General features: G+C 43.0%; 1 protein-coding gene across 1 annotated transcript in view; it reads left to right on the top strand.

The window, feature by feature from the left end:
- The window catches only part of LOC141301441 (receptor-type tyrosine-protein phosphatase eta-like), a 55,436-nt gene that overhangs the window by 30,682 nt on the left and 11,513 nt on the right, over positions 1–13,241 (top strand). Inside the window, exons 8-23 of the mRNA XM_073831667.1 lie at positions 4,008–4,262; positions 5,083–5,337; positions 5,467–5,715; positions 5,955–6,212; positions 6,422–6,682; positions 7,632–7,889; positions 8,086–8,346; positions 8,480–8,728; positions 8,950–9,207; positions 9,413–9,673; positions 10,578–10,835; positions 11,056–11,316; positions 11,502–11,762; positions 11,911–12,159; positions 12,406–12,666; positions 12,862–13,110. Coding sequence (XP_073687768.1) covers positions 4,008–4,262; positions 5,083–5,337; positions 5,467–5,715; positions 5,955–6,212; positions 6,422–6,682; positions 7,632–7,889; positions 8,086–8,346; positions 8,480–8,728; positions 8,950–9,207; positions 9,413–9,673; positions 10,578–10,835; positions 11,056–11,316; positions 11,502–11,762; positions 11,911–12,159; positions 12,406–12,666; positions 12,862–13,110 — 4,104 coding nt within the window. The remainder of the gene's footprint in view (positions 1–4,007; positions 4,263–5,082; positions 5,338–5,466; positions 5,716–5,954; positions 6,213–6,421; positions 6,683–7,631; positions 7,890–8,085; positions 8,347–8,479; positions 8,729–8,949; positions 9,208–9,412; positions 9,674–10,577; positions 10,836–11,055; positions 11,317–11,501; positions 11,763–11,910; positions 12,160–12,405; positions 12,667–12,861; positions 13,111–13,241) is intronic.

Here is a 13,241-nt window from a genome sequence, read left to right as displayed (position 1 = left end):
TCCTCCTATGGTCTTAAGGAAAGACTTCTCTCCCTGAGAGCAGTCCAGTATCTCTGGACGTGGGAGCAGACGTCCTGTCAAGGCAGGGGCTGAGGCCCGGGGAATGGATGCTTCACCCAGAGGTGGTGAAGCAGATCTGGAGAGTGTTTGGCCAGGCACAGGTGGACCTGTTTGCGACTCAGGAGACATCGCACTGTCCCCTCTGGTACTCTCTAGTTCCTCCAGCTCCACTGGGGCTGGACGCCATGGCACAGACGTGGCCGAGGCTGCGTCTGTACGCCTTTCCCCCGATCGCTCTGCTCCCGGGAGTTCTGGAACGGGTCCGTCGGTTTCAAGTGCGGCTGCTACTAGTAGCCCCGCGCTGGCCGACACGAGTATGGTTCTCGGACCTGGTATCTCTCCTCGACGGCTCTCCATGGGAGACTCCCGTCAGGAGGGACCTCCTGTCTCAGGCTGGGGGCGCAATATGCCACCCCCACCCAGAGAAATGGAGGTTATGGGTGTGGCCCCTGAGGGGGCACAACTCATAGGAGCGGGTCTCTCAACCGAGGTTGTTGAGACCCTTCTCCAATCCAGAGCTCCCTCTACGAGGAAACTGTATGGCCTTAAGTGGAACTTATTCGCGAGATGGTGCCGCGAGCGCCACCTAGACCCAGTCAACTGCCCGGTTGGTACAGTTCTGGAGTTCCTACAGTCTCGCCTTTTCGCAGGGCTAGCTCACTCCACCCTGAAGGTTACGTGGCGGCTATAAGCGCCTACCACGCCCCTCTAGGTGGCCTCTCAGTGGGCAAGAGCCCCCTGGTCACACATTTCCTCCACGGTCGGGAGATCGAGGCTTCATCAGGAAGTAATGAAGCATGGAGACTAGGGGACCTCTGGCGACTCGATAGATATCGCAAGGTTCTCTCTGGTTCTCCTTAGTGCCTCCAGGTCCGCCAGGACTGGACGCCATAGTACAGACGTGGCCGAGGCTGCGTCCGTACGCATTCTCCCGATCACTGTGCACCCTGGAGTTCTGGAAAGAGCATGCCGGCATCGTCACGGCTAGTCCAACCATGGTCTTGGACCTTCCCTCTCAAGCTGGGGGCGCGGCCTGCTACCCCCACATGGAGAGGTGGAAAGTTATGAGTATGGCCCCTGGGGGGGCGCAACTCATAGACTCGGGTCTCTCAACAGAGGTTGTTGAGACCCTGCTCCTATCCAGAGCTCCCTCTACGAGGAAACCTAAGTGGAACCTGTTTGCTGCATGGTGTCACGAACACCATCTAGACCAAGTTACTGCCCGTTGGATACAGTACTGAGTCCTCGCAAACCCACAAAACCAGCTCACTCCATCCTGAGGGTGTTCGTGGCGGCTTATTGGCCTACCACGCCCCTCGTGGTGGCTCGTCGGTATGGTTTCCTCGGTGGTGCACTCAGGTTGAGACCCTGAGGGGTCTCAAGCCTCTATTACCTCCATTCTTGGAGTGCGACCAATGGGAAGTATATCTGTCCAGTATGCGCACTGGGCACATACGGCCACAAAGAAAGCATGTGGCACGATCAGAGCTATCAGTAGATGGATCACGGATGCCATTCCTACTACCTCCAAGTCCTCTGGTCTCCCAGCTCCATGGGGAGCCAAGACTTACTCTTCCCGAGGCTGTCTGCCTCTAAGAGCTCTGACAGCAGGTGTCCCCATCCAGGACATCTGCAATGCTGCGGGTTGGTCCTCGCCCCTGACATTGTCAGGTACTATGAACTCGACCTCAGAGCCGCTCCAGGCTCCGCTGTTCTCTTGGCTTAGCGAGACTAGGTCTAGAGAGTCAGCCACCTCCCTAGCCAGGAGGAGACTTCTCAAGGCGCATTCTTTCTGCGGAAAGAAGAGAAGTCGTTATTCGCCACGACGCTCCTAGGAGTGTCCCTGCATCCTCGTGAGCCCGAGGGCCGAGGATCAGACTGCCCTACTTTGTTCTCGTGTGCCCAAGGGCCGAGAACCATACAGCCCTCTTGTCCGCGGAATGCTAGACAATGGCTTATTCCCCCTCGTGTTCTGGCGCAAGAAGCTACCAGACCGAGTGTATTTCGGTCCCTCTGGTTTCTGGCCTTTCCCAGACCAAGGACTAAGACTCCTCGTGTGCCTGAGGGCCAAGGAGTGCCTCCTGCACTGGCTGGGCAACCAGGCAGAGGCCCACTACTATCCTCGTGCGCCTAAGGGCCGAGGATCTTACAGCCCCCTTGTCCGCGGTATGTTAGACAATGGCTTAATTCTCCTCGTGTTCTGGCGCAGGATGCTACCAGACCGAGTGTATTTCGGTCCCTCTGGTTTCTGGCCTTTCCCAGACCAAGGACTAAGACTCCTCGTCTGCCTTAGAACAAGACAGAGGAGTACCTCTCGCACTGGCTGGCGAACCAGGCAGAGGTCTACTTGTTTTCGTGTGCCTAAGGGCCGAGAACCATACAGCCCTCTTGTCCGCGGAATGCTAGACAATGGCTTAATTCTCCTCGTGTTCCGGCGCAGGATGCTACCAGACCGAGTGTATTTCGGTCCCTCTGGTTTCTGGCCTTTCCCAGACCAAGGACTAAGACTCCTCGTGTGCCTGAGGGCCAAGGAGTGCCTCCTGCACTGGCTGGGCAACCAGGCAGAGGCCCACTACTATCCTCGTGCGCCTAAGGGCCGAGGATCTTACAGCCCCCTTGTCCGCGGAATGCTAGACAATGGCTTAATTCTCCTCGTGTTCTGGCGCAGGATGCTACCAGACCGAGTGTATTTCGGTCCCTCTGGTTTCTGGCCTTTCCCAGACCAAGGACTAAGACTCCTCGTCTGCCTTAGAACAAGACAGAGGAGTACCTCTCGCACTGGCTGGCGAACCAGGCAGAGGTCTACTTGTTCTCGTGTGCCTAAGGGCCGAGAACCATACAGCCCTCTTGTCCGCGGAATGCTAGACAATGGCTTAATTCTCCTCGTGTTCCGGCGCAGGATGCTACCAGACCGAGTGTATTTCGGTCCCTCTGGTTTCTGGCCTTTCCCAGACCAAGGACTAAGACTCCTCGTCTGCCTTCGAATAAGGCCGAGGAGTGCCTCATGCACTGGCTGGCTACCAGGCTGAGGCCCCTACTGTCTTCCCCGTGAGCCCGAGGGCCGGGGATTGCAGTGCCCTCTTGTCCGCGTAATGCTAGACAATGGCTTATTCCCTCGCGTCCTGGCAGAGCGCCAGGCCGAGCCTTGGATCCCTCTTGTTCTGGCTGAACCCCCAGACAAAGGATCACCCTCTCCTCGTGTGCCCAAGGGCCGAGGAGCCTTGAGGTCGAGCTCACCGTCCTCGTGGGTCTACGGACCGAGGACTTCCCACACCATCTGTCCGCCGAGTGCTAGACAGTGGTCATTCGGTCCCTCTTGTTCTGGCTAACTCCCAGACAAAGGACTAAGACTCTGCGTGTGCCTGAGGGCCGCGGAGTACCTCTCGTTCTGGCTGGCGACCAGACAGAGGAAGACTACCATTCCTCGTGTGCCCGAGGGCCGAGGACTCAGGGCCTTCTTGTCCGCGGAATGCTAGACAAGGGCTCTTTCCTTTCCACCCTGGTTGAGCAGACACTGCGCAGGGCTCGGAAATTATGGGGGCGTTGGTAGTCTCGTTCCCCATAGCGTTCCTGACGCGGCTCGAGTTCCCGGAAGGGAACGTCTCGGGTTACTAATGTAACCTTAGTTCCCTGAGGGAATGAGACGCCGCGTCTCGGACCATAATTCCCGCACCCTGCGGCGCTCGCTTCATTCCTAAAAGAGCTGCCGCCGGCTTCAAACGCACGCGTTTTATACTTCCCGGTCGATGACGTCACCGCGCCTGTGACGTCACTCCCGTCATTTCATTGGTTGTTATACACAGTTCAGAGTGCGGCCCGCCAATGGCGTTCCCCATAGCGTTCCTGACGCGGCGTCTCGTTCCCTCAGGGAACTAAGGTTACATTAGTAACCCGAGACGTTTCAAATGTCATTTACTCACTCAATTTGCTTCTCTCTCCCTACACAGAGCCAGATGTGATCGAGAATCTCATAATAAATGAAGTCACAACATCATCTGTGTTTCTGAAATGGGATAAACCAGCTGGAAAAAGCGATTTTTTTAGAATTCAGTGGAATGAGAAAAAGACATATGTAACAAATAATGACACCACATATCTCATCACTGATCTGACTGCTGGAGTCAACCACACATTCTGCATCACTGCTGTGGCAGCAGACAATTCAACAGAAGGAGAAATGTTCTGCATCTCAAAATATACCAGTATGTAAAATTTTTATATCTGGTCCTTGCTGAATAGTTTAAATTAATCAACTATTAACGTTTGTGAATTGCCCCTCTTTCCACACACAGAGCCCGATGTAATCAGTATAAAAAAAAAAAAACCTGGGAGCCAGAAATCTTGCTGATTGATAGGGGATCAAATACTTATTTCAATCATTACATTTTTTGAAATGCGTTTTTCTGTCTCTCACCATTCAAATAAACCTACTATTAAAATTATAGACTCATCATTTCTTTGTCAGTGGGCAAAAATACAAAATCAGCAGGGGATCAAATCATTTTTTCCCTCACTGTATGTCAGTGCGAACATGCCAAAAAGCCAGAACTTTCACAAATAGTTCTTAGAACTATGAAAAGATTTCTCCAGTGCGAAAGCCACTCAGGCTTTCAAAACAGATGCAGGAAGAAATGTGCATCATCTCATTTAAAGGTTGTATCAGCGATTTCTAGCCTAAAACATAAAGTGTCAAATTCAGCTGAGCTTTCTTCACGATCCGCTCGCTGCCTGCCCCATAAATTGTCTGTGAAAAAAACGCGTCTCTCTGGTCAGCCTAGGGTCCGAGATATGCCAAAAAAAACAATCAATGGGACAGGCAGCGAGCGGATCGTCAATTATGATTTGCTTCTCCCTCTCAAACACAGAGCCAGATGTGATCAGGAATCTCATGCGACCAACATCACAAGATAATTAATCTGTCCCACCAGTTCACATCTCTCCCATATGAATTAATATTTCACTTGTGTCCTGATTGTCTTGGGAAAAAAAAACTAGATTCATCACTTTTCTCTCCCCACACAGAGCCAAACGTGATCAAAAACCTAGTGTCTGAAATCACAACATCATCAGTGTATCTGAGATGGGAAGAACCAGTTGGAAATAGATCTTTCTTTAAACTTCAGTGGACTGAAGATCAAGCAATTGGAATTTCAACTACTAACACTTTCTATAACATCACTGGTCTGACTGCTGGAGTCAATTACACATTTATCATCACAGCTGTGGCAGCAGATAATTCAACAGAAGGAGAACCAGTGGTTACTTCAAACTATACTAGTATGTTTTCTGATCTCCCTAGCTGGATGTTGATGTTATTAACTAAAGACTTTAATATGCATAAATCTTCACTACAGTAGGTTTTCGGGATTCACATTTTAATCACCAAATGTCTGTCCTTTTTCACAGAGCCTGACGTCATAATGAACCTCACAGCTGATGGTATTACAACATCCTCTGTCTTACTAAACTGGACTAAACCAAATGGTCAAAGCTCCTGTTATCGTGTAGAATATGGAGATAAGAATGTGACTACTGAAAACACCTCCATCACAATAAATGATCTGATTCCTGGAGCACAGTACACATTCAAAGTGTTTGCAGTTGCAGCTGATCATGTGACCGAGGGGAGATCCGATCAGATTTCACTGTATACCAGTAAGACCTCTGATTGATTGTTTAATCTAAATGAATCTGATGAACGTTCAGCCCTGAAACCTTGCCCTGAGCGGAAAACTGTACAGCAACATCTTAGGCACCTGCAAATCAACAAATGCTTTATAAATTCCTGATTTATGTATTCATGATGTATTCTTGATGTATTCATATTTCACTTGTGTCCTGATTGTCTTGGATAAATTTTTTTTTACATTTATCACTTTTCTCTCCCCACACAGAGCCAGATGTGATCAGGAATCTCACAGTGTCTGAAATCACAACATCATCTGTTCTTCTGACATGGGATGAACCAATTGGAAATAGATATTTCTTTAAACTTCAGTGGACTGGTGATCAAGCAAGTGGAAATTCAACAACTACTAACACTTCCTATCTCATCACTGATCTGACTGCTGGAGTCAATTACACATTTATGATCACAGCTGTGGCAGAAGACAATTCAACAGGAGAAACAATCTTCATTTCCCAATACAGCAGTATGTAAAATAATAAAATATCTGTTTTGTGTTAAAAAAGTGTTATAAGAATGATGCTTTCCCTCTTTTTAGTTTGTTTGTTAATCTGTCACATCAGTTTGCATTTCCCCATATGTATTTATATTTCACTTGTGTCCTGGTTGTCAAATAAATAAATAAATGAATTAATTAAAAATCAACATATATCAATTGCTCTTCTGTCCACACAGAGCCAGATGTGATCAGAAATCTCACAGCGAACAACATCTCAACATCATCTGTGTTTCTGACATGGATTGAACCAGCTGGAAATAGAGATTTCTTTAAAATTCAGTGGACTGATAATCAAACAAGTAGAAATTCAACAACCACTAACACTTCCTATCTCATCACTGATCTGACCGCTGGAGTCAATTACACAATCTGCATCACTGCTGTGGCAGCAGACAGTTCAACAGAAGGCGACGCTTTCTGCATCTCACAATATACCAGTATGTAAAATAATAATATACCAGTATGTAAAAATGTCCGTTCCTTCCTACATAGTACTTAAATATGAACATTTAAGAGTAGATTTACAGTTGAGTATTTTAACTCAAGTGGACAAAACTGTACTTAATTTTGTTACACTAGGCGACATTCCTGTTATTACTGTATTTTATTGCAAATACATGTTTACTGTAGTTTATTCCAAACATGCTCTCTCTATTTACTGGGGCATGAGTAATGCTCCATTCGCGAGTGAATCATTGTTTCGAGTCGATTCCGTTCAAAGATTTAAACAATTGGCTAAACGGTCTGAATTGGTTCACAAATCACTTTAAATTATTTGTTCTGTTGCCCAACTGACTGACTGTAAACTTACAGTCAATTGAAACCTAGGCTGTATCCGAAATCACCCACTATACCCTCAAAGTGGTCACTATTTGAGGGGACAGCCATTTTTAGGGGTGTTCGAAACCATAGTGGACGTTCTCGAGTGCACTCATTCAATCCCACAGTGCACCGCAGAAACGAGTGTACAACCAATATACACTCAACGGCTAGAGATAACCCATAATGCACTGTGAGAGTCGCGTGCCAAATGAATTCCCGTGTTTCGCCAGAAGATGCCACCCGCAGCTGAATCATCAACCATTTAATTTTACAATGCGCTCTTCCAAGGCTTAGTGCAACACAGGTACAAATTGATTGTAAATTGATTATTAAATTGTATAACTATGGTTTTACTCGTTTTAATTCACTCATTCAAGTAAATTGTATGCATGGACTAATGTAGTGAATAGTAAATGAGGGTATAGGGGACGATTTTGGATACAGCCCCAATCTGCAAATGCATCTTACTGTTAGCCAGTATTGAAGATATATATTGGTTAAACGTGTGTCCTGTGTGATGGTTTTTTCAAATCATTATGATTTGCTTCTCTCTCCCAAACACAGAGCCAGATGTCATCAGAAATCTTACAGTGGCCCATTTCACAATATCATCTGTGTTTTTGACATGGGATGAACCAATTGGAAATAGATCTTCCTTCAAACTTCAGTGGACTGGTGATCAAGCAAGTGGAAATTCAGCAACTACTAACACTTCCTATAACATCACTGATCTGACTGCTGGAGTCAATTACACATTCTGCATCACTGCTGTGGCAGAAGACAATTCAACAGGAGAAACTGTCTGCATTTTACAATATACCAGTATGTAAAATTATAAAATATTGGTTTTGTGCTAAAAAGTATGTTATAAGAATGATGCTTTTCCCCCTTTTTAGATTATTGTTAGTTCATCTGTCCCACCAGTTCACATTTCCCTGTATGTATTCATTTTTCACTTGTGTCCTGATTGTCTTGGATATTTTTTTTTTACATTTATCACTTTTCTCTCCACACACAGAGCCAGATGTGATCAGGAATCTCACAGTGTCTGAAATCACAACAGCATCTGTGTTACTGAGATGGGATGAACCAATTGGAATTAGATTTGTCTTTAAACTTCAGTGGACTGGTGATCAAGCAAGTGGAAATTCAACAACTAATGACACTTTCTATAACATCACTGGTCTGACTGCTGGAGTCAATTACACATTTATCATCACAGCTGTGGCAGCAGATAATTCAACAGAAGGAGAACCAGTGATTACCTCAAACTATACTAGTATGTTTTCTGATTTCCCTAGCTGGATGTTGATATTATGATAACTTTTATATGCATAGATCTTCACCTACCTACAGTAGGTTTTTGAGATTCACATTTTAATCCACAAATGTCTGTCCTTTTTCACTCACAGAGCCTGATGTCATAATGTACCTCAAAGCTGAAGATATTACAACATCCACTGTTTTACTAAGCTGGACTAAACCAAATGGCCAAAGCTCCCGTTATCGTGTAGAATATGGAGATAAGAATGTGACTATTGAAAACACCTTCATCAAAATAAATGATCTGACTCCTGGAGCACAGTACACATTCAAAGTGTTTGCAGTTGCAGCTGATCTTGTGACCGAGGGGAGATCCAGTCAGATTTCACTGTATACCAGTAAGACCTCTGATTGATTGTTTAATCTAAATGAATCTCCTGAACCTTTAGCCTCAAAACCATCTTAAATGTACTTGCCTTGAGCAGAAAGCTATACAGCAACATCTTAAGCACCTACAAATTCTAAAAAATGCTTTATGTATTTCTAATTGTATCAGTCACACATGTTTAAACTCCATCTCTCAGCAGCATTTATGATTTATCTTTCTCTTTGCTCACAGAGCCAGATGTGATCAGGAATCTCACAGTGTTTGAAATCACAACATCATCTGTTCTTCTGACATGGGATGAACCAATTGGAAATAGATATTTCTTTAAACTTCAGTGGACTGGTGATGAAGCAAGTGGAAATTCAACAACTACTAACACTTCCTATCTCATCACTGGTCTGACTGCTGGAGTCAATTACACATTTATGATCACAGCTGTGGCAGAAGACAATTCAACAGGAGAAACAATCTTCATTTCCCAATACAGCAGTATGTAAAATAATAAAATATCTGTTTTGTGTTAAAAAAGTGTTATAAGAATGATGCTTTCCCCCTTTTTAGTTTGTTTGTTAATCTGTCACATCAATTTGCATTTCCCCATATGTATTTATATTTCACTTGTGTCCTGGTTGTCAAATAAATAAATAAATTAATTAAAAATCAACATATATCAATTGCTCTTCTCTCCACACAGAGCCAGATGTGATCAGAAATCTCACAGCGAACAACATCTCAACATCATCTGTGTTTCTGACATGGATTGAACCAGCTGGAAATAGAGATTTCTTTAAAATTCAGTGGACTGATAATCAAACAAGTAGAAATTCAACAACTACTAACACTTCTTATAACATCACTGATCTGACTTCTGGAGTCAGTTACACAATCTGCATCACTGCTGTGGCAGAAGACAGTTCAACAGAAGGCGACGCTTTCTGCATCTCACAATATACCAGTATGTAAAATAATAATATACCAGTATGTAAAAATATCCGTTCCTTCCTACATAGTACTTAAATATGAACATTTAAGAGTAGATTTACAGTTGAGTACTTTAACTGAAGTGGACAAAACTGTACTTAATTTTGTTACACTAGGTGACATTCCTGTTATTACTGTATTTTATTGCAAATACATGTTTACTGTAGTTTATTCCAAACATGCTCTCTCTATTTACTGGGGCATGAGTAATGCTCCATTCGCGAGTGAATCATTGTTTCGAGTCGATTCCGTTCAAAGATTTAAACAATTGGCTAAACGGTCTGAATTGGTTCACAAATCTATTTAAATTATTTGTTCTGTTGCCCAACTGACTGACTGTAAACTTACAGTCAATTGAAACCTAGGCTGTATCCGAAACCACCCACTATACCCTCAAAGTGGTCACTATTTGAGGGGACAGCCATTTTTAGGGGTGTTCGAAACCATAGTGGACGTTCTCGAGTGCACTCATTCAATCCCACAGTGCACCGCAGAAACGAGTGTACAACCAATGTACACTCAACGGCTAGAGATAACCCATAATGCACTGTGAGAGTCGCGTGCCGAATGAATTCCCGTGTTTCGCCAGAAGATGCCACCCGCAGCTGAATCATCAACCATTTAATTTTACAATGCGCTCTTCCAAGGCTTAGTGCAACACAGGTACAAATTGATTGTAAATTGATTATTAAATTGTATAACTATGGTTTTACTCGTTTTAATTCACTCATTCAAGTAAATTGTATGCATGGACTAATGTAGTGAATAGTAAATGAGGGTATAAGGGACGATTTTGGATACAGCCCCAATCTGCAAATGCATCTTATTGTTAATGTTTTTTTAAATCATTATGGTTTGCTTCTCTCTCCCAAACACAGAGCCAGATGTCATCAGAAATCTTACAGTGGCCCATTTCACAATATCATCTGTGTTTTTGACATGGGATGAACCAATTGGAAATAGATCTTCCTTCAAACTTCAGTGGACTGGTGATCAAGCAAGTGGAAATTCAGCAACTACTAACACTTCCTATAACATCACTGATCTGACTGCTGGAGTCAATTACACATTCTGCATCACTGCTGTGGCAGAAGACAATTCAACAGGAGAAACTGTCTGCATTTTACAATATACCAGTATGTAAAATTATACAATATCTGATCCTTGCTACTAGAGGAATGCACTCCTGTTACAGAGTAAACATCAATGCCTTTCCTCTTATCAGTGTATTATTTGTTAATTTATCCCACCAGTTCACATTTTCTTCTAGTGTATATGTATTTATACTCTGTAAATAATTGTGTGTTTTTTATTTATAAATTAACATTTATGAATTACTTTTCTGTCCCCACACAGAGCCAGATGTAATCAGGAATCTCACAGTGAACAACATCACAACATCATCTGTGTTTCTGAGCTGGGATGAACCAATTGGAAATAGATCTTTCTATAAAATTCAGTGGACTGATAATCAAACAAGTAGAAATTCAACAACTACTAACACTTCCTATCTCATCACTGGTCTGACTGCTGGAGCCAATCACACATTCTGCATCACTGCTGTGGCAGCAGACAGGTCAACAGAAGGAGAAACTGTCTGCATCTCAAAATTTACCAGTATGTAAAATGATAAAACATCTGTTTTGTGCTACAAAGTATGTTATGAGAATGATGCCTTCCCCCTTTTCTTTTTTGTCTGTAGTTAATTTGTCCCACCAGTTCACATTTCCCCATATGTATTCATTTTTCACTTTCACAAAAAAAAATCAACATATATCAATTGTTCTTCTCTCCCCACACAGAGCCGAATGTGATCAGAAATCTAACAGTGCCTGGAATCACAACATCATCTGTGTATCTGAGATGGGATGAACCAATTGGAAATAGATATTTCTTTAAACTTAAATGGACTGGTGATAAAACAAGTGGAAATTCAGCAACTACTAACACTTTCTATCTCATCACTGGTCTGACTGCTGGAGTCAATTACACATTTATGATCACAGCTGTGGCAGCAGATCATTCAACAGAAGGAGATTCAGTGGTTATCTCTAAATATACCAGTATGTTTACCACTTAAATCCTGATTTATCTAGCTGGATACTCATATTACTTACTGATACTTTTCATATCTAATAATCTTTACTATGGTATGTTTTCAGGATTGACATTTTAATCTCCAAATGTCTGTCATTTTTCACTCCCACACAGAGCCTGATGTCATAATGAACCTCAAACCTGATGATATTACAACATCCTCTGTCGTACTAAACTGGACTAAACCAAATGGTCAAAGCTCCCGTTATCGTGTAGAATATGAAGCTAAGAATAAGACTACTGAAAACACCTCCATCAGAATAAATGATCTGACTCCTGGAGCACAGTACACATTCAAAGTGTTTGCAGTTGCAGCTGATCATGTGACCGAGGGGAGATCCAATCAGATTTCACTGTATACCAGTAAGACCTTTGATTGGATCTTTAATCTGAATGAATCTGCTGAACCTCCAGCCTCAAAACCATCTCACATTTACTTGCCTTGAGTAGAAAACTGTACAACATCTTAAGATCCCAGACTCACTGAGTTCTGGCCTAATTACAATTTTTTTTAATCAATTCATAGTTGCATAACTCATATTTATTTGTTTTTTATTTTAAATTCCCCTTTAATCAACATGTATGAATTTCTCTTCTCTCCCCACACAGAGCCAAACATGATAAAAAATCTAACAGTGTCTGAAATCACAACATCATCTGTGTATCTAACATGGGAAGAACCAATTGGAAATAGATCTTTCTTTAAACTTCAGTGGACTGGTGATAAAACAAGTGGAAATTCAACAACTAATGACACTTTCTATAACATCACTGATCTGACTGCTGGAGTCAGTTACACATTTATCATCACAGCTGTGGCAGCAGATAATTCAACAGAAGGAGAAACTGTGGTTACTTCAAAATATACTAGTGTGTTTTCCAATTAAATGTTTTCTGATTTCTCTGGCTGAATGTTTATATTACTGACTGATGACTTTCATAAATATATATATATATATATATATATATATATATATATATATATATATATATGAATCTTCACTATAGTAAATTTCAAGGATTCACATTTTAATCCACAAATTTCTATCATTTTGTCACTCACAGAGCCTGACGTCATAATGAACCTCACAGCTGATGGTATTACAACATCCTCTGTTTTACTAAGCTGGACTAAACCAAATGGTCAAAGCTCCTGTTATCGTGTAGAATATGGAGATAAGAATGTGACTATTGAAAACACCTTCATCACAATAAATGATCTGATTCCTGGAGCACAGCACACATTCAAAGTGTTTGCAGTTGCAGCTGATCATGTGACCGAGGGGAGATCCGATCAGATTTCACTGTACACCAGTAAGACCTCTAATTGATTATTTAATCTGAATGAATCTGCTGAAACTTCAGCCTTGAAACCTCACATTGACGTTGTCTAATAAACAAATTACTTTGTACAGCATCATCTTAAGATCTCAGACTTTCTGAGC

The sequence above is a fragment of the Garra rufa genome, chromosome 25 (genome assembly GCF_049309525.1).
Source record: "Garra rufa chromosome 25, GarRuf1.0, whole genome shotgun sequence".
In the NCBI taxonomy this organism is placed as follows: Eukaryota; Metazoa; Chordata; class Actinopteri; order Cypriniformes; family Cyprinidae; genus Garra; species Garra rufa.
Note: the sequence above shows the minus strand (reverse complement) of the source record. Positions and strands in the feature narration are given on the sequence as shown.